Source organism: Somniosus microcephalus, chromosome 3, assembly GCF_052327205.1.
Source record: "Somniosus microcephalus isolate GS21.2 chromosome 3, FLI_Smic_1.0, whole genome shotgun sequence".
Lineage (NCBI taxonomy): Eukaryota > Metazoa > Chordata > Chondrichthyes > Squaliformes > Somniosidae > Somniosus > Somniosus microcephalus.
Window position 1 is genome coordinate 3,440,361 of NC_140989.1, and position 26,322 is coordinate 3,466,682.

Genomic DNA, 26,322 nt, shown 5'->3' on the forward strand with positions numbered 1-26,322 from the left:
ACAGTGCTCAAGGTGGGACCTGACCAGAACTGGACACAGTGCTCAAGGGGGGGACTGACCAGAACTGGACACAGTGCTCAAGGTGGGTCTGACCAGAGCTGGACATAGTGCTCAAGCTGGGACTGACCAGAACTGGACACAGTGCTCAAGGTGGGTCTGACCAGAACTGGACACAGTGCTCAAGGTGGGACTGACCAGAACTGGACACAGTGCTCAAGGTGGGTCTGACCAGAACTGGACACAGTGCTCAAGGTGGGTCTGACCAGAACTGGACACAGTGCTCAAGGTGGGTCTGACCAGAACTGGACACAGGGGTTCAATGTGGGTCTGACCAGAACTGGACACAGTGCTCAAGGTGGGTCTGACCAGAACTGGACACAGTGCTCAAGGTGGGTCTGACCAGAACTGGACACAGGGTTCAAGGTGGGTCTGACCAGAACTGGACACAGTGTTCAAGGTGGGTCTGACCAGAACTGGACACAGGGTTCAAGGTGGGTCTGACCAGAACTGGACACAGTGCTCAAGGTGGGGTGAGGGATGGCAGAAGGACACGAGTGCTCAAGGTGGGACTGACCAGAACTGGACACAGTGCTCAAGGGTGGGTTCTGACCAGAAACTGGACACAGGGGTGCTCAAGGTGGGTCTGACCAGAACTGGACACAGTGCTCAAGGTGGGTCTGACCAGAACTGGACACAGTGCTCAAGGTGGGACTGACCAGAACTGGACACAGGGTTCAAGGTGGGTCTGACCAGAACTGGACACAGGGTTCAAGGTGGGTCTGACCAGAACTGGACACAGTGCTCAAGGTGGGTCTGACCAGAACTGGACACAGTGCTCAAGGTGGGCTGACCAGAACTGGACACAGTGCTCAAGGTGGGTCTGACCAGAACTGGACACAGTGCTCAAGGTGGGACTGACCAGAACTGGACCCAGTGCTCAAGGTGGGTCTGACCAGAACGGACACAGTGCTCAAGGTGGACTCTACAGTTTCGTGGTGACCTCCTCTGTCTTGTTCTCTGCTGCCCTCCTGATGGTTCAGATTTCATTGACCTAAAACAAAGTGGAATCCTGCAGTGATTTGAATTAAGCAACAGATTTAACGTTTAAAAATAATCCTTGATCATTTGAATTGGGTAATTGTGAATTGGGTGCAGGTGGAGATGTAGCTCATCGTCACACCCATGGGCTGTGGGCCAGTGTGTGAGATACAGAAGGGCAGCTGTTACCAGAGGCCACAAGGAGCATCGAAGTGAGGAGGGAGAGGGGCCACCAGGGACTCACTCCGTCGCCCCCTCTCCCCGTCTTTTTCCTCCCCCCTCCCAGTCTCTTCCCCCCCTCACCCGTCTCTTCCCCCCCTCCCCGTCTCTTCCCCCCCTCCCCGTCTCTTCCCCCCCTCCCCGTCTCTTCCCCCCTCCCCGTCTCTTCCCCCCCTCCCGTCTCTTCCCCCCCTCCCCGTCTCTTCCCCCCCTCCCCGTCTCTTCCCGTCTTCCCCCCCTCCCCGTCTCTTCCCCCCCCTCCCCGTCTCTCCCCCCCTCCCCGTCTCTTCCCCCCTCCCCGTCTCTTCCCCCCCTCCCCGTCTCTTCCCCCCCTCCCGTCTCTTCCCCCCTCCCCGTCTCTTCCCCCCCTCCCCGTCTCTTCCCCCCCTCCCCGTCTCTTCCCCCCCCTCCCCGTCTCTTCCCCCCCTCCCCGTCTCTTCCCCCCCCTCCCCGTCTCTTCCCCCCTCCCCGTCTCTTCCCCCCCTCCCCGTCTCTTCCCCCCCCTCCCCGTCTCTTCCCCCCCTCCCCGTCTCTTCCCCCCCTCCCCGTCTCTTCCCCCCCTCCCCGTCTCTTCCCCCCCCTCCCCGTCTCTTCCCCCCCCCTCCCCGTCTCTTCCCCCCCCTCCCCGTCTCTTCCCCCCCCTCCCCGTCTCTTCCCCCCCTCCCCGTCTCTTCCCCCCCTCCCCGTCTCTTCCCCCCCTCACCCGCTCTTCCCCCCCTCCCCGTCCTCTTCCCCCCCTCCCCCGTCTCTTCCCCCCCTCCCCGTCTCTTCCCCCCTCCCCGTCTCTTCCCCCCCTCCCCGTCTCTTCCCCCCCTCCCCGTCCTTCCCCCCCTCCCCCCGTCTCTTCCCCCCTCCCCCGTCTCTTCCCCCCCTCCCCGTCTCTTCCCCCCCTCCCCGTCTCTTCCCCCCCTCCACCCGTCTCTTCCCCCCCCTCCCCGTCTCTTCCCCCCCCCTCCCGTCTCTTCCCCCCCTCCCCGTCTCTTCCCCCCCTCCCCGTCTCTTCCCCCCCTCCCCGTCTCTTCCCCCCCTCCCCGTCTCTTCCCCCCCTCCCCGTCTCTTCCCCCCCTCCCAGTCTCTTCCCCCCTCCCCGTCTCTTCCCCCCCTCCCCGTCTCTTCCCCCCCTCCCCGTCTCTTCCCCCCCTCCCCGTCTCTTCCCCCCCCTCCCCGTCTCTTCCCCCCCTCCCCGTCTCTTCCCCCCCTCCCCGTCTCTTCCCCCCCTCCCCGTCTCTTCCCCCCCTCCCCCGTCTCTTCCCCCCCCTCCCCGTCTCTTACCCCCCCTCCCGTCTCTTCCCCCCCTCCCCGTCTCTTCCCCCCCTCCCCGTCTCTTCCCCCCCTCCCCGTCTCTTCCCCCCCCCTCCCGCTCTTCCCCCCCTCCCCGTCTCTTCCCCCCCTCCCCGTCTCTTCCCCCCCTCCCCGTCTCTTCCCCCCCTCCCCGTCTCTTCCCCCCCTCCCCGTCTCTTCCCCCCCTCCCCGTCTCTTCCCCCCCTCCCCGTCCTCTTCCCCCCCTCCCCGTCTCTTCCCCCCCTCCCCGTCTCTTCCCCCCCCTCCCCGTCTCTTCCCCCCCTCCCCGTCTCTTCCCCCCCTCCCCGTCTCTTCCCCCCCCCTCCCCGTCTCTTCCCCCCTCCCCGTCTCTTCCCCCCCTCCCCGTCTCTTCCCCCCCTCCCCGTCTCTTCCCCCCCTCCCCGTCTCTTCCCCCCCTCCCCGTCTCTTCCCCCCCTCCCCGTCTCTTCCCCCCCTCCCCCGTCTCTTCCCCCCCTCCCCGTCTCTCTCCCCCCTCCCCGTCTCTTCCCCCCCTCCCCGTCTCTTCCCCCCCTCCCGTCTCTTCCCCCCCTCCCCGTCTCTTCCCCCCCTCCCCGTCTCTTCCCCCCCTCCCCCGTCTCTTCCCCCCCTCCCCGTCTCTTCCCCCCCTCCCCGTCTCTTCCCCCCCTCCCGTCTCTTCCCCCCTCCCCGTTCTCTTCCCCCCCCTCCCCGTCTCTTCCCCCCCTCCCCGTCTCTTCCCCCCCTCCCCGTCTCTTCCCCCCCCTCCCCGTCTCTTCCCCCCCTCCCCGTCTCTTCCCCCCCTCCCCGTCTCTTCCCCCCCTCCCCGTCTCTTCCCCCCCTCCCCGTCTCTTCCCCCCCTCCCCGTCTCTTCCCCCCCTCCCCGTCTCTTCCCCCTCCCTCTCTCCCCCCTCCCCGTCTCTTCCCCCCCTCCCCCGTCTCTTCCCCCCCTCCCCGTCTCTTCCCCCCCTCCCCGTCTCTTCCCCCCCTCCCCGTCTCTTCCCCCCCTCCCCGTCTCTTCCCCCCCTCCCCGTCTCTTCCCCCCCTCCCCGTCTCTTCCCCCCCTCCCCGTCTCTTCCCCCCTCCCCGTCTCTTCCCCCCTCCCCGTCTCTTCCCCCCCTCCCCGTCTCTTCCCCCCCTCCCCGTCTCTTCCCCCCCCTCCCCGTCTCTTCCCCCCCTCCCCGTCTCTTCCCCCCCCTCCCCGTCTCTTCCCCCCCCTCCCCGTCTCTTCCCCCCCTCCCCGCTCTTCCCCCCCTCCCCGTCTCTTCCCCCCCTCCCCGTCTCTTCCCCCCCTCCCCGTCTCTTCCCCCCCTCCCCGTCTCTTCCCCCCCTCCCCGTCTCTTCCCCCCCCTCCCCGTCTCTTCCCCCCCTCCCCGTCTCTTCCCCCCCTCCCCGTCTCTTCCCCCCCTCCCGTCTCTTCCCCCCTCCCCGTCTCTTCCCCCCCTCCCCGTCTCTTCCCCCCCCTCCCCGTCTCTTCCCCCCCTCCCCGTCTCTTCCCCCCCTCCCGTCTCTTCCCCCCTCCCCGTCTCTTCCCCCCCTCCCCGTCTCTTCCCCCCCTCCCCGTCTCTTCCCCCCTCCCCGTCTCTTCCCCCCCTCCCCGTCTCTTCCCCCCCTCCCCGTCTCTTCCCCCCTCCCCGTCTCTTCCCCCCCCTCCCCGTCTCTTCCCCCCTCCCCGTCTCTTCCCCCCCTCCCCGTCTCTTCCCCCCCTCCCCGTCTCTTCCCCCCTCCCCGTCTCTTCCCCCCCTCCCCGTCTCTTCCCCCCCCCTCCCCGTCTCTTCCCCCCTCCCCCGTCTCTTCCCCCCCTCCCCGTCTCTTTCCCCCCTCCCCGTCTCTTCCCCCCCCTCCCGTCTCTTCCCGTCTCTTCCCCCCCCCGTCTCTTCCCCCCCCGTCTCTTCCCCCCCCTCCCCGTCTCTTCCCCCCCCTCCCCGTCTCTTCCCCCCCCTCCCCGTCTCTTCCCCCCCCCTCCCCGTCTCTTCCCCCCCCTCCCCGTCTCTTCCCCCCCCTCCCCGTCTCTTCCCCCCCCTCCCCGTCTCTTCCCCCCCTCCCCGTCTCTTCCCCCCCCTCCCCGTCTCTTCCCCCCCTCCCCGTCTCTCCCCCCCCTCCCCGTCTCTTCCCCCCCCTCCCCGTCTCTTCCCCCCCCCTCCCCGTCTCTTCCCCCCCCCTCCCCGTCTCTTCCCCCCCCTCCCCGTCTCTTCCCCCCCCTCCCCGTCTCTTCCCCCCCCTCCCCGTCTCTTCCCCCCCCTCCCCGTCTCTTCCCCCCCCTCCCCGTCTCTTCCCCCCCTCCCCGTCTCTTCCCCCCCCTCCCCGTCTCTTCCCCCCCCTCCCCGTCTCTTCCCCCCCCTCCCCGTCTCTTCCCCCCCCCTCCCCGTCTCTTCCCCCCCCCTCCCCGTCTCTTCCCCCCTCCCCGTCTCTTCCCCCCCCTCCCCGTCTCTTCCCCCCCTCCCCGTCTCTTCCCCCCCCCTCCCCGTCTCTTCCCCCCCCTCCCCGTCTCTTCCCCCCCCCTCCCCGTCTCTTCCCCCCCCTCCCCGTCTCTTCCCCCCCCCTCCCCGTCTCTTCCCCCCCCTCCCGTCTCTTCCCCCCCCTCCCCGTCTCTTCCCCCCCCTCCCCGTCTCTTCCCCCCCCCTCCCCGTCTCTTCCCCCCCCTCCCCGTCTCTTCCCCCCCTCCCCGTCTCTTCCCTCCCCGCGCCCTCGCCCCCTTCCCCGCGCCCTTGCACCCCCCACTCACCCCTCGCCCTTTTTCCCCTACCCCCCCTCACCCGTCCCCTCCTCTCTGAGATGAATTTCATTTCTAACTGATTGTGTGTGTTCACAGGAAGGCTACGTGACCTACCCGACCAGCCTCTGGGAGAAATATCCTCACACCGACCTCTCGTAAGTCCTGGGGTTTGTCTTCGACCGAGCTGCGAGGCCCCCCGGGCTGACCAGCTCGGACTCTGATCCTTGCTGCTGGTGAATTGACAGGTGGTTGGGTTGGTTTCGGGCGGTGGATTCTGGTTACCCCGTGGGTCTCGGTGAGGAGGGCCGAGGTGATTGGGGGTCAAGGCAAGGGAGGAAAGGGGTCTCTGTGGGGGCGGTGGGGTCTCGGCTCGCGGAGTGGGGGGTGCCAGGGTCTCGCTGTGGTTTGGGGTCAGTCAGTGCCTGGAAGGGGGAGGGATGGTTTTCAGACACATTGGCTGCTGTTTGTACCGGGGACTTGCTGCCCATTCACCGTGCAAGTCTAGGCACCGAGTGTGCAGGATATCCAACTGTTGGGGCCGGCACATCCTGGCCCAATCCTTAGCAAATGGCAGCGAAAATCACTGACCCAGGGGTGGGAGGGGGCGGGGGAAGTCACAGGGGATGTGGTTACCGGGATGGGGGGATGGGCGCTGATTCTATCTCTGCTTCTCTCCAGTTTCCAGGTAAAGTTTTTCTACTTGTGCCAACTCGCGTACTGGATCCACTCACTGCCAGAGCTTTACTTCCAGAGAGCGCGCAAAGTAAGTTCCACCGTGTTTAACCCGTGCTGCACCTGCCCCTGGGAGTGTTTGATGGGACAGTGTAGAGGGAGCTTTACTCTGTATCTAACCCGTGCTGTACCTGCCCTGGGAGTGTTTGATGGGGCAGTGTAGAGGGAGCTTTACTCTGTATCTAACCCGTGCTGTACCCGCCCTGGGAGTGTTTGATGGGACAGTGTAGAGGGAGCTTTACTCTGTATCTAACCCCGTGCTGTACCTGCCCTGGGAGTGTTTGATGGGACAGTGTAGAGGGAGCTTTACTCTGTATCTAACCCGTGCTGTACCTGCCCTGGGAGTGTTTGATGGGACAGTGTAGAGGGAGCTTTACTCTGTATCTAACCCGTGCTGTACCTGCCCTGGGAGTGTTTGATGGGACAGTGTAGAGGGAGCTTTACTCTGTATCTAACCCGTGCTGTACCTGCCCTGGGAGTGTTTGATGGGACAGTGTAGAGGAGCTTTACTCTGTATCTAACCCGTGCTGTACCTGCCTTGGGAGTGTTTGATGGGACAGTGTAGAGAGAGCTTTACTCTGTATCTAACCCCGTGCTGTACCTGCCCTGGGAGTGTTTGATGGGACAGTGTAGAGGGAGGTTTACTCTGTATCTAACCCGTGCTGTTCCTGCCCTGAGAGTGTTTGATGGGACAGTGTAGAGGAGCTTTACTCTGTGTCTAACCCGTGCTGTACCTGCCCTGGGAGTGTTTGATGGGACAGTGTAGAGGGAGCTTTACTCTGTATCTAACCCGTGCTGTACCTGCCCTGGGAGTGTTTGATGGGACAGTGTAGAGGGAGCTTTACTCTGTATCTAACCCGTGCTGTACCTGCCCTGGGAGTGTTTGATGGGACAGTGTAGCGGGAACTTTACTCTGTATCTAACCCGTGCTGTACCTGCCCTGGGAGTGTTTGATGGGACAGTGTAGAGGGAACTTTACTCTGTATCTAACCCGTGCTGTACCTGCCCTGGGAGTGTTTGGTGGGACAGTGTAGAGGAAGCTTTACTCTGTATCTAACCCGTGCTGTACCTGCCCTGGGAGTGTTTGTTGGGGCAGTGTAGAGGGAGCTTTACTCAAATCAAATCAAATCAACTTTTATTGTCATTGTTAGTGCACAAGTGCAGTACAACGAAATGTAGGCTTGCGGCTCCCGAGAGTGTACATTTGGATTAAGACATTTAAATATTCGACATACATTTGGCTTGTAATACATTAACATAACCATAATAAAGTGCATTGGCAGATGTGTAGGCTTTAGAGTTTATTTGTGGAGTTCAGTAGGATGACAGCCCTGGGAAAGAAGCTGTTCCTAAATCTGGTCGTACGGTGCGAATGCATCTGTAGCATCTCCCAGATGGCAGGAGGGCGAACAGACTGTGGCTGGGGTGGGTAGGGTCTTTGATGATGGACCGTGACCTCCGTAGACAGCGTTTCTGGTGTATGTGCTCTATGGTCGGTAGCCGGGTGCCGGTAATGCGTTGGGCAGTTTTGACTACCCGCTGCAGGGCTTTCCGGTCATCGTAGCTACAGCTGCCATACCATACTGTGATACAGTTTGTCAGGATGCTCTCTATAGTGCAGCGGTAAAAGTTAGAGAGGATCAGGGTGACAGATTACATCCCTTCAGCCTCCTTAGGAAATATAGGCGCTGCTGGGCCTTCTTGACCAGAGAGGAGGTATTGAGGGACCAGGAGAGGTCTTCCGTGATGTGGACTCCGAGGAACTTAAAGCTGTCCACCCTTTCCACCACAGCCCCATTGATGTGGATGGGGGTGTGACTTCCGCCTTTCGACTTCCTGAAGCCCACAATGATTTCTTTGGTTTTCTTGATGTTAAGGGCCAGGTTGTTATCGGCGCAGCACTTCACGAGATACTCTGTATCTAACCCGCGCTGTACCTGTCCTGGGAGTGTTTGATGGGACAGTGTAGAGGGAGCTTTACTCTGTATCTAACCCGTGCTGTACCTGCCCTGGGAGTGTTTGATGGGACAGTGTAGAGGGAGCTTTACTCTGTATCTAACCCGTGCTGTACCTGCCCTGGGAGTGTTTGATGGGACAGTGTAGAGGGAGCTTTACTCCGTATCTAACCCGTGCTGTACCTGCCCTGGGAGTGTTTGGGACAGTGTAGAGGGAGCTTTACTCTGTATCTAACCCGTGCTGTATCTGCCCTGGGAGTGTTTGATGGGACAGTGTAGAGGGAGCTTTACTCTGTATCTAACCGTGCTTGGTTGGGTGGTGGGAAGGGAGGCGGTGGGTTAGGGTCGGGGGGTGGGATGGCAGGGGTGTGGGTTATGGTCGGGGAGTGGGGTGGGAGGGGGTGGGTTAGGGTCAGAGGTTGGGGGTGGGATGGGAGGGGGTGGGTTAGGGTCAGAGGTTGGGGAGTAGGATGGGAGGGGGTGGGTTAGGGTCAGAGGTTGGGGAGTGGGATGGGAGGGGTGGTTTAGGGTCGGAGGTTGGGGTTGGAAGTGTGGGTTGGGAGATTTTAGCGATGTTGATGTGCCCCGTTGTATCTCTGGCAGGAGGAGATCCCTCGACAGCTGTTGTATATTGGTCTGTACCTCCTGCACATTGCGGGCGCCTACCTACTCAAGTAAGTGTGCGGTTTGGAGCGAACTGACGGCTTGAGGGGGTTCTATTGTGCAATGAGAAAGTGTCAATTAATAACCTTGTAGTAAAGGGGTCTTTAGGGAAGAGTGACCACAATATGATAGAATTTTACATAGAAACATAGAAGATAGGAGCAGGAGTAGGCTATTCGGCCCCTCGAGCCTGCTCCGCCATTCAATGCGATCATGGCTGATCATCCAAATTCAATACCCGGTCCCTGCTTCCTCGCCATACCCCTTGATCCCTTTAGCATTAAGAAATATATCCAACTCCTTCTTGAATATATTTAATGTATTGGCCTCTACTGCCTTCTGTGGTAGAGAATTCCACAGGTTCACCACTCTCTGGGTGAAGAAATTCCTCCTCATTTCTGCCCTAAATGGCCTACCCTTTATCCTTAGACTGTGACCCCTGGTTCTGGACTCCCTGACCATTCGGAACATCCTTCCTGCATCTAGCCTGTCCAGTCCTGTCAGAATTTTATAAGTTTCAATGAGATCCCCTCTCATTCTTCTAAACTCCAGCGAGTACAGGCCCAATTGACCCAATCTCTCCTCATATGTCATTCCTGCCATCCCAGGTATCAGCCTGGTGAATCTTCGCTGAACTCCTTCCATGGCAAGAACATCCTTCCTCAGATAAGGCGACCAAAACTGCACACAATACTCAAGATGTGGTCTCACCAAGGCCCTGTATAACTGCAGCAAGACATCCTTGTTCCTGTACTCAAACCCTCTCGCTACGAAGGCCAACATACCATTTGCCGCCTTAACCACCTGCTGCACCTGCATGCTTACCTTCAGCGACTGGTGCACAAGGACACCCAGGTCTCGTTGCACTTCCCCTTCTTCCAATCTATTGCCATTCAGATAATAATCTGCATTCCTGTTTTTGCCACCAAAGTGGATAACCTCGCATTTATCCACGTTATATTGCATCTGCCATGCTTCTGCCCAATCACCCAACCTGTCCAAAAAATCCTGGAGTTTCTTGGCATCCTCCTCACAGCACACACGCCCACCCAGCTTTGTGTCGTCTGCAAACTTGGAGATATTACATCTAGTTCCCTTGTCTGGATCATTAATATATATTGTGAATAGCTGGGGCCCAAGGACCGATCCCTGTGGTACCCCACTAGTTACTGCCTGCCACTCGGAAAAAGACCCGTTTATTCCAACTCTTTGCTTTCTGTCTGCCAACCAGTTCTCTATCCAAGTCAATACCTTGCCCCCAATCCCATGTGCCTTAACTTTACACGCTAATCTCTTATGCGGGACCTTATCGAAAGCCTTCTGAAAGTTCAAATACACCACATCCACTGGTTCTCCCTTATCTATTTTACCAGTTACATCCTCAAAAAATTCCAGTAGATTAGTCAAGCACGATTTACCTTTTGTAAATCCATGTTGACTTTGTCCGATCCTGTCACTGTTTTCCAAGTGCTCTGCTATTACATCTTTTATAATGGACTCTAGCATTTTCCCCACTACCGATGTCAGGCTTACCGGTCTGTAATTCCCCGTTTTCTCTCTACCACCTTTTTTGAATAGTGGGGTAGCATTAGCTACCCTCCAATCCATGGGTACTGTTCCAGATTCCATCGAATGCTGGAAGATGATCAGCAAAGCATCAACTATTTCTAGGGCCACTTCCTTAAGTACCCTAGGATGTAGATTATCAGGCCCTGGGGATTTATCGGCCTTCAATCCCGTCAATTTCCCTAACACCATTTCCCTACAAATACTGATTTCTTTCAGTTCCTCCCTTTCATCAGACCCTATGTTCCCTGACATCTCTGGGAGGTAATTTGTGTCCTCCTTTGTGAAGACAGAACCAAAATATGTATTTAATTGGTCTGCCATTTCTTTGTTCCCCATTATAAATTCCCCTGATTCTGACTGCAAGGGACCTACACTTGACTTCACCAATCTTTTTCTCTTCACATATCTATAGAAGCTTTTACAGTCAGTTTTTATGTTCCCTGCAAGCTTACTCTCATATTCTATTTTCCCTTTCTTAATTAATCCCTTTGTTCTCCTTTGTTGAATCCTAAACTGCTCCCAATCCTCAGGTTTACTGCATTTTCTGGCCAATTTATATGTCCTCACCTTGGATCTTATGCTATCCCTAATTTCCCTTGTTAGCCACGGTTGAGTCACCTTTTTTGTTTTATTTTTATGCCAAACTGGGATGAACAAATTCTGTAGTTCATCCATGCGGTCTTTGAATGTTTGCCATTGCCTATCCACCGTCAACCCTTTGAGTGACATTCCCCAATCAATCCGACCCAACTCGCGCCTCAGACCATCGTAGTTTCCTTTATTTAAATTTAGGACCCTAGTCTCTGAGTCGACTACTTCATTCTCCATCTTAATGAAGAATTCGCTCCGACCCAAGAGGCCTCGTACAACAAGATTGCTAATTAATCCTTTCTCGTTACATAATACCCAGTCAAGATGGCCTGATCTCTGGTTGGTTGCTCGATATATTGGTCCAGGAAACCATCCCTTAAACACTCCAAGAATTCCTCCTCCACAGTATTGTTACTAATTTGGTTGGCCCAATCTATATGTAGATTAAAATCACCCATGATGACTGCTGTGCCCTTATTGCACGCTTCTCTAATTTCCCTTTTAATGCCATCCCCAACCTCCGCATTTTATATTGAGTTTGAAAGTGATTTAGTTAAATCCGAAACTAGAGTCTTAAATCTAAACAAAGCAAACTATGTAGGCATGAGGGGCGAGTTGGCTAATGTAGACTGGGAAACTACATTAAAAGGTATGACAGTGGACGAGCAATGGCTAGCATTTAAAGAATTATTACATAATTTACAACAAATATACATTCCTTTAAGGCACAAAAAACCCACAGGAAAAGTGGTCCAACCGTGACTAACAAGAGAAGTTAAAGATAGTATTAGATCAAAGGAAGAGGCTTATAATGCTGCCAAAAAGAGTAGTAAGCCTGAGGATTGGGAGGATTTTAGAATTCAGCAAAGGAGGACCAGGAAATTGATAAATAAAGGGAAAATAGAATATGAGAGTAAACTAGCGAGAGACAAAAACAGACTGTAAAAGCCTCTGTAGTTATGTAAAAAGGAAAAGATTAGCGAAAGTAAATGTGGGTCCCTTACAGGCTGAGACAGGAGAAAATATAATGGGGAGTAAGGAAATGGCAGAGAAATTTGCCGGTGCTCGGAGCAGGTTTGTCAATGCTGTCAAACACTGAGAAATGAGCTGTCAAAGAAAAATTGTGTGTGGTCCCTTTAAGAAAACCGGCAGATGACGCGTCATCAAATAACGTCATCTGACCGGCAAGCCCGCAGGGCGGGCTTATGGCCAGTTGACGTAAAATCATGTCTGTGGGCCAGATGTAGTTGGGAGCGGGACTGGAAGCCACCTGACCCGCTCCCAAGCCGCATCGATCGATAAAATCTCAGCCTTTGTTACTGTCTTCACGGAAGAAGACGCAAAAAACTTCCCGGAAATAGTGGAGAACCAAGGGTCTAGTGAGTGAGGAACTGAAAGGAATTAGTATTAGTAAAAAAATAGTACTGGAGAAATTAATGGGACTGAAAGCTGATAAATCCCCTGGACCGGATAGCCTACATCCTAGGGTTTTGAAAGAATTGGATATAGCGATAGTGGATGAATTGGTTGTCATTTTCCAAAATTCCATAGATTCTAGAACGGTTCCTGCGGATTAGAAGGTAGCAAATGTAACCCAGGAGGGAGAAAGAAAACGGGGAACTACAGACCAGTTAGCCTGACATCAGTAGTACGGAAAATGCTGGAATCTATTATTAAGGACGTGGTTAAAGGGCACTTAGAAAATAATAATAGGATTGGGCAGAGTCAGCACGGATTTATGAAAGAGAAATCGTGTTTGACAAATCTGTTAGAATTTTTTGAGGTTGTAACTAGCAGAATAAATAAGGGGGAACCAGTGGATGTGGTGTATTTGGATTTTCAGAAGGCATTCGATAAGGTGCCACACAAGAGATTATTAAACAAAATTAGGGCTCATGGGATTGGGGGTAATATAGTAGCATGGATTGAGGATTGGATTGAGGCAGGAACCGGGTCCTGAATTTGGATGATCAGCCATGATCTCATTGAATGGCGGAGCAGGCTCGAGGGGCCGAATGGCCTACTCCTGCTCCTATCTTCTATGTTTCTATGGTTAACGGACAGAAAACAGAGAGTAGGAATAAATGGGTCATTTTCGGGTTGGCAGACTGTAACTAGTGGGGTTCCGCAAGGATCAGTGCTTGGGCCTCAGCTATTCACAATCTATATCAATGATTTGGATGAGGGGACCAAATGTAATATATCCAAGCTTGCTGATGATACAAAGCTGGGTGGGAATGCAAGTTGTGAGGTTGCTTGAAGGGCACATAGACAGGCTAAGTGAGTGGGCAAGAACATAACAAATGGAATATAATGTGAATATATGTGAAGTTATCCACTTTGGTAGGAAAAATAGAAAAGCAGAGTTTTTTAAATGGTGAGAGATTGGGAAATGTTGGTGTTCAGAGGGACCTGGGTGTCCTTGTACACGAATCACTGAAAGTTAACATGCAGGTACAGCAAGCAATTAGGAAAGCAAATGGTACGTTGGTCTTTATTACAAGAGGATTTGAGTATAAGAGTAAAGACGTCTTACTGCAATTATATAGGGCCCTGGTGAGACCACACCTGGAGTATTGTGTACAGTTTTGGTCTCCTTACCTAAGGAAGGATATACTTGCCATAGAGGGAGTGCAGCGAAGGTTCACCAGACTGGTTCCTGGGATGGGGGGATTGTCCTATGAGGAGAGATTGAGTAGACTAGGCCTATATTCTCTAGAGTTTAGAAGCATGAGAGGTGATCTCATTGAAACTTACAAAATTCTTACAGGGCTTGACAGGGTAGATGCAGGGAGGATGTTTCCCCTGGTTGAGGGTGGTGAATCTTTGTAATTCTTTACCCCAGAGGGCTGTGGCGGCTCAGTCGTTGAGTATATTCAAGACAGAGATCGCTAGATTTTTGAATATCGAGGGATATGGGGATAGTGCAGGAAAGTGGACATGAAGTAGAAGATCAGCCATGATCTTATTGAATGGCGGAGCAGGCTCGAAGGGCCAAATGGCCGACTCCTGCTCCTATTTCTTATGTTATTATGTACTCCCCCTATGCCCTGGAGGGCGCTCGTTGTTTAGTGGGTGTCTCTGTCAGCAGAGTGAAGGGCCACGTGGGTCAGAGTGTAGGACGGCAGGGTGAAGGATCAGAGTGTAGGACAGCATGGTGAAGGGTCGAGGGTCAGAGTGCAGGACTGAAGGGTGGAGGTTCAGAGTGCAGGACAGCAGGGTGAAGGATCAGAGTGTAGGACAGCAGGGTTAAGGATCAGAGTGCAGGACAGCAGGGTGAAGGATCAGAGTGTAGGACAGCAGGGTGAAGGGTCGAGGGTCAGAGTGCAGGACTGAAGGGTCGAGGGTCAGAGTGCAGGACAGCAGGGTGAAGGAGCAGGGTGGAGGGTCAGAGTGTAGGACAGCAGGGTGGAGGGTCAGAGTGCAGGACAGCAGGGTGAAGGGTGGAGGGTCAGAGTGCAGGACAGCAGGGTGTAGGGTCAGAGTGCAGGACAGCAGGGTGTAGGGTCAGAGTGCAGGACAGCAGGGTGAAGGGTGGAGGGTCAGAGTGCAGGACAGCAGGGTGAAGGGTCAGAGTGCAGGACAGCAGGGTGTAGGGTCAGAGTGCAGGACAGCAGGGTGAAGGGCAGAGGATAAGGTTGGGGATATGGGGAGAAGGTGGTACTAACCGAGTGTTTCTCCTCTGTAGCTTGACGCGGTTGGGGGTGGTGCTGCTGGTGTTGCAGTGCGTGGCGGAGCTGGTGTTTCACGTGGCGCGGTTATTCTACTTCACCGATGAGAACAACCAGAAGTTGTGAGTATGAGGTCACCGAGCTGTGTTAGCTGGTGATTGTTGGACAGGAGGCGGAGTCGGTGCCTGTGAGGGACTCGCTAACCAACGTGTAATGGTGTGGGATAGTGCGAGGGAGTTATAGAGCTGATTCACAGTGCCGGTAGTGGAGGAGGGCTGATCACGGTGAGCGATAGTACCTCATTGTGTTTCACCAACCTCGTGCTTTACGTAGAATGAATTTGAAATGCCCGAAGTGTAGATGTGGGCCATGGCTTTGTTGGTGTCTCTCTCTATTGCCAAGTCAGAAGGTTGTGGGTTCAAGCACCACTGCAGGACTTTAGCACAAAATCTACACTATTGGTTGGGACACCAGTAAGAACTCCCTGGCTCCTCTTCCAATAGTGTTATGGGATCTTTTACATCCACCTGAGAGAGCAGAAAGTGCCTCGGTTTAACGTCTCATCCGAAAGGTGGCCCCTCCGACAGTGCAGCACTCCCTCAGTACAGCCCCTCCAACAGTGCTGCACTCCCTCAGTACTGCCCCTCCGACAGTGCTGCACTCCCTCAGTACTGCCCCTCCGACAGTGCTGCACTCCCTCAGTACTGCCCCTCCGACAGTGCTGCACTCCCTCAGTACTGCCCCTCCGACAGTGCTGCACTCCCTCAGTACTGCCCCTCCGACAGTGCTGCACTCCCTCAGTACTGCCCCTCCGACAGTGCTGCACTCCCTCAGTACTGCCCCTCCGACAGTGCTGCACTCCCTCAGTACTGCCCCTCCGACAGTGCTGCACTCCCTCAGTACTGCCCCTCCGACAGTGCTGCACTCCCTCAGTACTGCCCCTCCGACAGTGCTGCACTCCCTCAGTACTGCCCCTCCGACAGTGCTGCACTCCCTCAGTACTGCCCCTCCGACAGTGCTGCACTCCCTCAGTACTGCCCCTCCGACAGTGCTGCACTCGCTCAGTACTGCCCCTCCGACAGTGCTGCACTCCCTCAGTACTGCCCCTCCGACAGTGCTGCACTCCCTCAGTACTGCCCCTCCGACAGTGCTGCACTCCCTCAGTACTGCCCCTCCGACAGTGCTGCACTCCCTCAGTACTGCCCCTCCGACAGTGCTGCACTCCCTCAGTACTGCCCCTCCGACAGTGCTGCACTCCCTCAGTACTGCCCCTCCGACAGTGCTGCACTCGCTCAGTACTGCCCCTCCCGACAGTGCTGCACTCCCTCAGTACTGCACTGGGAGTGTTGGCCTGCATTCTAGTCTCTGGAGTGGGACTTGAGCCCACAAGCTCTGACTGCACGGCGAGCTTGCTGCTCACTGAGGGGATGAGCAGCTGTAAAGGACGGGCGCTGTGAGGCTGGGACCATCTCTTTGTTCACTGCTTCCTTTCCTGTTGAACAGGTTTAATGCTTGGGCAGTGGTCTTTGTCCTGACCCGTCTCATGACCTTGACTCTCGCCATGCTGGTTGTGGGATTTGGCCTCTCGCGCGTCGACCCTCAGACCTTCGACATAGAAAAGGGAATCTTCAACACCCTTCCCATCCGGTACGTACCAACCACACTGCTCTCGTTTTGTCTGTCTCTGTGTCTCGCTCTCTTTTTATTACTTGTTCCTGGGATGTGGGCGTTGCTGGCAAGGCCAGCATTTATTGCCCATCCCTAGTCGCCCTTGATAAGGTGGTGATGAACCGCCGCCTTGAACCGCTGCAGTCCATGTGGTGAAGGTACACTCACAGTGCTGTTAGTTAGGGAGTTCCAGGATTTTGACCCAGCGACGATGAAGGATTGGTGATATACTTCTCAGTCAGGATGGTGTGTGACTTGGAGGTGGTGGTGTTCCCATGCGCCTGCTGCCCTTGTCCTTCTAGGTGGAAGAGGTCGCGGGTTTGGGAGGTGCTGCCGAAGAAGCCTTGGCGAGTTGCTGCAGTGCATCTTGTAGATGGTCCACACTGCAGCCACGGTACGCCGGTGGTGGAGGGAGTGAATGCTTAAGGTGGCGGATGGGGTGCCAATCAAGTGGGCTGCTTTGTCCTGGATGGTGTCGAGCTTCTTGAGTGTTGTTGGAGCTGCACTCATCCAGGCAAGTGGTGAGTATTCCATCACACTCCTTACTTGTGCCTTGTAGATGGTGGAAAGGCTTTGGGGAGTCAGGAGGTGAGACACTTGCCGCAGAATACCCAGCCTCTGACCTGCTCTTGTTGCCACAGTATTTATGTGGCTGGTCTAGTTAAGTTTCTGGCCAATGGTGACCCCAAGGATGTTGATGGTGGAGGATTCGGCGATAGTAATGCCATTGAATGTGAAGAGCCGGTGGTTAGATGCTCTCTTGTTGTAGGTAGTCATTGCCTGGCACTTCCGTGGCGCGAATGTTACCTGCCACTTATCAGCTCAAGCCGTCCAGGTCTTGCTGCATGCGGGCGTAGACTGCCTCATTATCTGAAGAGTTGTGAATGGCACTGAACACTGTGCAGTCATCAGCAAACATCCCCATTTCTGACCTTATGATGGAGGGAAGGTCATTGATGAATCAGCTGAAGATGGTTAGGCCTAGGACACTGCCCTGAGGAACTCCTGCAGTGATGTCCTGGGGCTGTGATGATTGACCTTCAACCACCACAACCATCTTCCTTTGTGCTAGGTATGACTCCAGCCAGTGGAGAGTTTCCCCCCCCCCCCCCCCCCCCGATTCTCATTGACTTCAGTTTTACTCGGACTCCTTGATGCCACACTCGGTCAAATGCTGTCTTGATGTCAAGGGCAGTCACTCTCACCTCACTTCTGGAATTCAGCTCTTTTGACCATGTTTGGACCAAGGCTGTAATGAGGTCAGGAGCCGAGTGGTCTTGGCAGAACCCAAACTGGGCATCAGTGAGCAGGTTATTGGTGAGTAAGTGCCGCTTGATAGCACTGTTGACACCTTCCATCACTTTGCTGATGATTGAGGGGTGGTAAACCACTGTTAACTCTGTACAGGTCCGGGCATGTCTCCGCCCATGGCTCCACCCCTAAGCCCGGGTATAAAGGTGACTCACCACCCTTCCCCCCGGGAGCTCTTAGGATGGATCCACTAGTAGAGGCATGCTCCAGTTCTTAGTCAATAAAAGCCTACTTCGTATAAGTTCAACTCGTAGTCTTTGGTGTTGTTGATAGTGCATCATGAGGGTAGACTGATGGGGCGGTAATTGGCTGGGTTGGATTTGTCCTGCTTTTTGTGGACAGGCCATATCTGGGCATTTTTCCAAATTGTCGGGTAGATGCCAGTGTGGTAGCTGTACTGGAACAGCTTGGCTAGAGGCGCGGCTAGTTCTGGAGCACAAGTCTTCAGTACGACAGCCAGGATATTGTCGGGGCCCACAGCCTTTGCTGTATCCAGTGCGCTCAGCCATTTCTTGATATGATGTGAGGAAAAACTTTTTTACGCAGCGAGTGGTTAGGATCTGGGATGCACTGCCTGAAAGGGTGGTGGAGGCAGATTTAATCACAGCTTTCAAAAGGGAATTGGATAAGTACCTGAAGGAAAAAAAATTGCAGGGCTACCTTCTCTGCTCTAAGGAGAACAACCCCAGCTTCTCCAGTATATCCACATAACTGAAGTCCCTCATCCCTGGAATCATTTTTGCACCCTCTCTGAGGCCTTCACATCCTTCCTAAAGTGCGGTGCCCAGAATTGGACACAATACTCCAGTTGAGGCCGAACCAGTGTTTTATACAGGTTCATCATAACTTCCTTGCTTTTGTACTCTATACCTCTATTTATGAAGCCCAGTATCCTGTATGCTTTTTTAACCGCTTTCTCAACCTGCCCTGCCACCTTCAACGATTTGTGCATATGCACCCCCTTTAGAAATAAAGGAAACTACGATGGTCTGAGGCGCGAGTTGGGTAGGATTGATTGGGGAATGGCACTCAAAGGGTTGACGGTGGATAGGCAATGGCAAACATTCAAAGACCGCATGGATGAACTACAGAATTTCTTCATCTCTGTTTGGCATAAAAATAAAACAAAAAAGGTGACTCAACCGGGGCTAACAAGGGAAATTAGGGCTAGCATAAGATCCAAGGAGAGGACATATAAATTGGCCAGCAAAAGCAGCAAACCTGAGGATTGGGAGCAGTTTAGGATTCAGATAGGAGGAGGACAAAGGGATTAATTAAGAAAGGGAAAATAGAATATGAGAGTAAGCTTTCAGGGAACATAAAAACTGACTGTAAAAGCTTCTATAGATATGTGAAGAGAAAAAGATTGGTGAAGTCAAGCGTAGGTCCCTTGCAGTCAGAATCAGGGGAATTTATAATGGGGAGCAAAGAAATGGCAGACCAATTAAATACATATTTTGGTTCTGTCTTCACAAAGAAGGACACAAATAACCTCCCAGAGATGTCGGGGAACATAGGGTCTGGTGAAAGGGAGGAACTGAATGAAATCAGTATTTGTAGGGAAATGGTGTTCGGGAAATTGATGGGATTGAAGGCCGATAAATCCCCAGGGCCTGACAATCTACATCCTAGGGTACTTAAGGAAGTGGCCCTGGAAATAGTAGATGGATTGCTGGTCATCTTCCAAAATTCGATAGACTCTGGAACAGTTTCTATGGATTGGAGGGTAGCTAATGTTACCCCACTATTTAAAAAAGGTGGTAGAGAGAAAATGGGGAATTACAGATCGGTAAGCCTGACATCGGTACTGGGGAAAATGCTAGAGTCCATTATAAAAGATGTAATAGCAGAGCACTTGGAAAACAGTGACAGGATCGGACAAAGTCAGCATGGATTTACAAAAGGTAAATCATGTTTGACTAATCTACTGGAACTTTTTCAGGATGTAACTGGTAGAATAGATAAGGGAGAACCAGTGGATGTGGTGTATTTGGACTTCCAGAAGGCTTTCGATAAGGTCCCGCATAGGAGGTTGGCGTGCAAAGTTAAAGCACATGGGATTCGGGGCAAGGTACTGTCTTGGATAGAGAACTGGTTGGCAGACAGGAAGCAAAGAGTTGGAATAAACGGCTCTTTTTCCGAGTGGCAGGCAGTGACTAGTGGGGTACCGCAAGGCTCAATGCTAGGACCCCAGCTATTCACAATATATATTAATGATCTAGACGAGGGAACTAGATGTAATATCTCCAAGTTTGCAGACAACACAAAGCTGGGTGAGCGTGTGTGCTGTGAGGAGGATGCAGAGATACTCCAGTATGATTTGGACAGTTTGGGTGATTGGGCAGATGCAGTATAATGTGGATAAATGCAAGGTTATCCACTTTGGTGGCAAAAACAGGAAGACAGATTATTATCTGAACAGCAATAGATTGGGAAAAGGGGAAGTGCAACGAGACCTGGATGTCCTTGTGCACCAGTCGCTTGAAGGTAAGCATGCAAGTGCAGCAGGCGGTTAAGAAGGCAAATGGTATGTTGGCCTTCATAGCGAGAGGATTTGAGTACAGGAACAATGATGTCTTGCTGCAGTTGTACAGGGCCTTGGTGAGACCACACCTTGAGTATTGTGTGCAGTTTTGGTAGCCTTATCTGAGGAAGGATGTTCTTGCCATGGAGGGAGTGCAGCGAAGATTCACCAGACTGATACCTGGGATGGCAGGAATGACATATGAAGAGAGATTGGGTCGATTAGGCTTATATTCGCTAGAGTTTAGAAGAATGAGAGGAGATCTCATTGAAACTTATAAAATTTTAACAGGACTAGACAGACTAGATGCAGGAAGGATGTTCCCGATGGTCGGGGAGTCCAGAACCAGGGGTCACAATCTAAGGATAAGGGGTAAGCCATTTAGGACAGAGATGAGGAGGAATTTCTTCACCCAGAGAGTGGTGAACCTGTGGAATTCTCTACCACAGAAGACAGTAGAGGCCAATTCATTAAATATATTCAAGAAGGAGTTGGATATATTTCTTAAGGCTAAAGGGATCAAGGGATATGGGGAGAAGGCAGGGACAGGGTACTGAATTTGGATGATCAGCCATGATCGCATTAAATGGCGGAACAGGCTCGAGGGGCCGAATGGCCTACTCCTGCTCCTATCTTCGATGTTTCTATATTACCCTCTAGTTTATATTGCCTCTCCTCGTTCTTCCTACCAAAATGTATCACTTCGCACTTTTCTGTGTTAAATTTCACCTGCCACGTGTCTGCCCATTTCACCAGCCTGTCTTATGTCTTCTTGAAGTCTTATCACTCGTATCTAAGGAGGATTGGAAGATTATGGCATGCCCTCCGCAGCGAGTAGTGCTGAACGGTTGTTTTTCGGACTGGAGGAAGGTATACAGTGGTGTTCTGCAGGGGTCGGTACTAGGACCACTGCGTTTCTTGATATATATTAATGACTTGGACTGGGGAGTACAGGGCACAATTTCAAAAGTTTTTCCTCAAATCCCCTCTAAACCTCCTGCCCCTTACCTTGAAACTATGCCCCCTGGTTATTGACCCCTCTACTAAGGGGAAAAGTTCCTTTCTATCTATGCCCCTCATAATTTTGTACACCTCAATCAGGTCCCCCCCTCAGCCTTCTCTGCTCTAAGGAAAACAACCCCAGCCTGTCCAGTCTCTCTTCATAGCTGAAGCGCTCCAGCCCAGGTAATATCCTGGTGAATCTCCTCTGCACCCTCTCCATTGCAATCACATCCTTCCTATAGTGTGGTGACCAGAACTGCACACAGTATTCCAGCAGTGGCCTAACTAGCATTTTGTACAGCTCCATCATAACCTCCCTGCTCTTATATTCTATGCCTCGGCTAATGAAGGCAAGTATCCCATATGCCTTCTTAACCACCTTATCTACCTGTCCTGCTGCCTTCAGGGATCTATGTACATGCACACCAAGGTCCCTCTGATCCTCTGTCCTTCCTAGGGACCTACCATTCATTGTGTATTCCCTTGCCTTGTTAGTCCTCCCAAAATGCATCACCCCACACTTTTCAGGGTTAAATTCCATTTGCCACTGTTCTGCCCATCTGACCAACCTGTCTATATTGTCCTGTAACCTGAGGCTTCCCTCCTCGCTATTTACCACTCCACCAATTTTTGTGTCATCTGCAAACTTACTGATCATACCTCCTACATTCATATCTAAATCATGAATGTACACCACAAACAGCAAGGGACCCAGCACCAATCCCTGTGGTACACCACTGGACACAGGCTTCCAGTCACAAAAACAACCTTCGATCATCACCCTCTGCCTCCTGCCACTAAGCCAATTTTGGATCCAATGTGCCAAATTGCCCTGGACCCCATGGGCTCTTACCTTCTTGACCAGTCTCCCATGTGGGACTTTGTCATAAGCCTTACTGAAGTCAACTGCACTATCCTCATCCACGCACCTAGTCACCCCCTCGAAAAATTCAATCAAATTGGTTAGACATGATCTCCCCCTGACAAAGCCATGCTGACTATCTTTGATTAATCCTTGCCTCTCCAAGTGGAGACTAATTCTGCCCCTCAGAATTTTTTCTAATAATTTCCCTACCACTGATGTTAGGCTCACTGGCCTGTAATTCCCTGATTTATCCCTACTACCCTTCTTGAACAATGGTACTACGTTAGCTGTCCTCCAGTTCTCCGGCACCTCCCCTGTGGCCAGAGAGGTTCTGAAAATTTGTGTCAGAGCCCCTGCAATCTCCTCCCTTGCCTCACACAGCAGCCTGGGATATATCTCGTCTGGGCCTGGGGATTTATCAACTTTTAAGCCCGCTAAAACCGCTAGTACCTCCTCCCTCTCAATATTAATTTGTTCAAGTATATCACAATCCCCTTGCCTGATTTCTGTGCCTACATCGTCCTTCTCCATAGTGAACACAGATGCAAAATATTCATTTAAAACCTCACCTACATCTTCCGGCTCTACACACAGATTGCCACTTTGGTCCCTAATGGGCCCTACTCTTTCCCTGGTTATCCTCTTGCCCTTAATATACTTATATAAAACACCTTGGGATTTTCCTTTATTTTGCCCGTCAGTGTTTTTTCATGCCCCCTCTTCACTCTCCTAATTTCTTTTTTAAGTAAGCCCCTGCACTTTCTATACTCCTCTAGGGCTTCCACTGTATCTGCAAAAAGCCTCCCCTTTTTTTCCTAATCCATTCTTGTATATTCCTTGACATCCAGGGCTCCCTGGGCTTGTTGGTCCCACCCTTGACCTATACGGGAACATGTTAGTGTTGTACGCTCTCTCTTTCCTTTCTGAAAGACTCCCACTGCTCTGATGTGGATTTTCCTACAAGTAGCTGAACCCAGTCCACTTTGGCCAGATCCTGCCTTATCATATTAAAATCGGTCTTTCCCTAATTTAGAACCTTTATTTCCGGTCCATCTTTGTCCTTTTCCATGACTACCTTGAATCTCACCGAATTATGGTCACTGTCACCAAAATGCTTTCCTACTGACACATCTACCACTTGCCCGGCTACATTCCCTAGAATTAGGTCCAGTACCGCCCCCTCTCTTGTAGGACTTTCTACATGCTGGCTCAAAAAGCTCTCCTGGATGCACTTTAAGAATTCCGCACCCTCTAAGCCTCTCCCAGTCTCTCTCTCTCTCTCTCTCTCTCTCTCTCTCTCTCTCTCCCAGTCTCAATTCAATTCAATTCAAATTGCTTTATTGGCATGACAAGATACATGTTATGTTGCCAAAGCACAGAAATACATGTATGATTGACCACATAAACACCGATCTAGACATACAGTGTATAGACAAGTATACCCATGTATACATAGATATACACACATATAATATGCATATAATCTTTTCTTAGTTTTAATGTGTCACTGGTTGTCCCTCTGTTTATGGCAAGCTGTAACATAGTTTGCCGCTATAGTTACACAATTTCTCTGTTCCCCCAATAGATATGGGAGTTTTTGGTGGTCATTCAAATTTTTGAATTCAAGGCATATTTTTGTGAATTTTGGGTAGAAATTCTCCCTTATGTCCTGATAGTTTCCACAAGTTGTGAGGAAGTGCATCTCTGTCTCCACCACTCCCTGACTGCAGTGAGAGCATATCCTGTCCTCTCTGGGCAGCCAGGTCTGCCTGTGTCTGCCTTTTTCGATGGCCAGGCTATGTTCACTAAGTCTGCACATTGTCAAGGCTTTTCTCAGTTTGCTATCCTTTACAATGGTCAGGTATTCAGCCATGGTGTATTGTCTGTTTAGGGCCAAATAGCAATCGAGTTTGTTTTGGGTTTATGTCGTTTCTGTCCAATAGGTCAAATATTTTTCCTTTTGTTTAGTGATAATTGTGTTGGGTCGAATTCTCTGTACTAGGGTGTCACTGTCCTGGGGCTGGTTATTATTAGTAGTGTTGGGAGTTACTTCACTGAGTCCCAGGACTAGTTGACTGAGGGGACTCTTCTCTATGATCATCTCTTGGCATTTCAAGGCTTCGTAATGATAGCAGTGGGGGTTGCTCATTTTTAGGTGTTTCCAAAATTTGATGGCTCTTTTTTGGATATTAATTAGTAGTGGATATTGGCCTAGTTCTGCCCTGCATGCATTGTTTGTGGTTTTCCTCTGAGTCCGGAGGATACTTTTACAGAATTCTGCATGCAGGATCTCAATTGGCTGTTTGTCCCATTTTGCGAATTCTTGTTGTGTTAGCGGGCCCCACACCTCACTGCCATAGAGTGCAATTGGTTCAATTACTGATTTAAAAATTTTGAGCCAAATGCCAATTGGAATTTCTATTTGGATTGACTTTTTAATGGCATAGAAAGCCCTTCTTGCTTTCTCTTTCAGTTCATTCACAGCCAAATGAAAATGTCCCGTAGAACTGATTTTTAAGCCTAAGTATGTGTAATTTGTAGTTTGTTCAATTTTAGTTGCTCCTAGTGTGAAGTTTATTCTGGGTCCCTGATGTCTGGATCTTTGCTGGAACACAAGAACTTTGTTTTTTTGGTTTTTTTTTGTCAGGGCCCAGGTCTGACAGAACGACTCTAGCAGATCCAGGTTTTGCTGTAGACCCTCCTCAGTTGGTGAGAGCAGAACCAGGTCATCTGCATAGAGGAGGAATTTAACCTTGGAGTCATATAGGGTGAGGCCAGGTGCTGTAGATTGTTCAAGTAGTTTTGCCAATTCATTTATGTAAATATTAAAGAGTGTCGGTGAGATAGGCGAGCCCTGCGCCACGCCACGCCCCTGTGAGAAGTATTTTGTTTGTTTGTCTCCAATTTTAACTGCACATTTATTGTTTGTATACATTGATTTAATGACATCATATGTTTTTCCCCCTACCCCACTTTCAATAAGTTTTAAGAATAGACCGTCGTGCCAAATAGAATCGAAAGCCTTCTGGAAATCTATAAAGCAGGCAAAAATTTTGCTTTTGTTTTGGTGAACATGTTTGTCAATTAGGGTGTGTAGGGTGAAAATATGGTCTGATGTTCTATAATTTGGTAAGAATCCAATTTGGATTTTATTCAGGACATTGTGCTCCTCAAGGAAGTTTATAAGTCTTTTGTTTATGATACTACAGAATACCTTCCCCAGGTTACTGTTCACACAGATGCCTCGATAGTTATTTGGGTCAACTTTGTCTCCACTTTTGTATATGGGCGTTATGAGTCCTTTGTTCCAGATATCAGGGAAGTAACCGACACTCAGAACCAAGTTGAAGAGTTTTAGGGTAGCCGATTTCATTTTATCGTCAGTGTGTTTAATCATCTCGTTTAGGATGCCATCTGCACCACAGGCTTTTCTTGGTCGCAGATCCTTGAGTTTTTGAAATAGCTCTTTTTCAGTTATTGGGGGGTTTTCAGTTATTGGGGGGTCTAATGGGTTTTGGTAATCTTTTATGGCCAGTTCGAGCTTTTCCAATTCTTTGCATATTAGATCTTGCTCTGGGCTTAGTGTGTTTTTCTGGTATAATTTTTCAAAATGGCTTTCCCATGTGTCTCCATTTTGAATGGGCAATTCGTCGTGTTGCTTTTTGTGTAATGTATTCCAGTTGTCCCAGAAAAACTTAGAATCAATAGATTCCTCAGTGGAGCTGAGTTTATTCTTAATATACTGTTCTTTCTTGGCTCTGAGTGTGTTTTTATATTGTGTTAGTGCCTGACAATAAGCAAGGCGTAGTTCTTCGTTTTCTGGTTGTCTGTGTTTTTGGTTTGATATTTTTGAGTTTTTTCCTCATGTTATGACACTCTGAATCAAAGCATTTTTCGTGGTTTTGTGTTTACTCTTGCGAGATTTCAAGTTCGACATTGTTGCCAAATTATCAAAAATATTATTTAGGTTATTCACTGCCAGGTTTACGCCGCCTTTATTGTGAGTGTATGTGTTTTCCAGAAAGGTGTCCAAGAGAGATTGAGTTGATTGACTGCTAATTGCTTTCTGGTATTTTTCCGTGCTGCTTTGGGCCCATCTGTAGGATTTTTTAATGTTGTACAGCTTACTGGGCTGTGTTTCTGTGTTGGTTGTTTCTGTCCTTTTAAGATACGCAGTAATTTGGCTGTGATCTGACAGTGATGTTAGTGGTTTGACTGTGAATGCTCTGAAAGAGGATGGGTCCAGATCTGTAATCATATAGTCTACGGTGCTGATGCCAAGAGGTGAGGAATAGGTCGATCCTCCTAGGGAGTCTCCTCTGAACCTACCATTGACAATGTACAGACCCAGGCTTCGACAGAGCTGCAGGAGCTGCTTTCCATTTGCACTTATCTGTTTGTCGTAGTTATTCCTGTGTGAATGTAAAGGGAGATCAAACTGGTTATTTCCAAATATGTAATTATTCCCCTGAGTACTGAGAAAGTCTGGTTCTTCACCAGTTCTTGAGTTGAGGTCAGCACAGATCAACACGTTCCCATGG

General features: G+C 51.6%; 1 protein-coding gene across 1 annotated transcript in view; it reads left to right on the forward strand.

Annotated features, from left to right (window-relative positions):
* tram2 (translocation associated membrane protein 2) overlaps nt 1-26,322 on the forward strand; it is a 135,965-nt gene that overhangs the window by 75,057 nt on the left and 34,586 nt on the right. Inside the window, exons 6-8 of the mRNA XM_085978689.1 lie at nt 8,521-8,591; nt 14,429-14,533; nt 15,915-16,058. Of these exons, the coding sequence (XP_085834815.1) occupies nt 8,521-8,591; nt 14,429-14,533; nt 15,915-16,058 (320 nt within the window). The remainder of the gene's footprint in view (nt 1-8,520; nt 8,592-14,428; nt 14,534-15,914; nt 16,059-26,322) is intronic.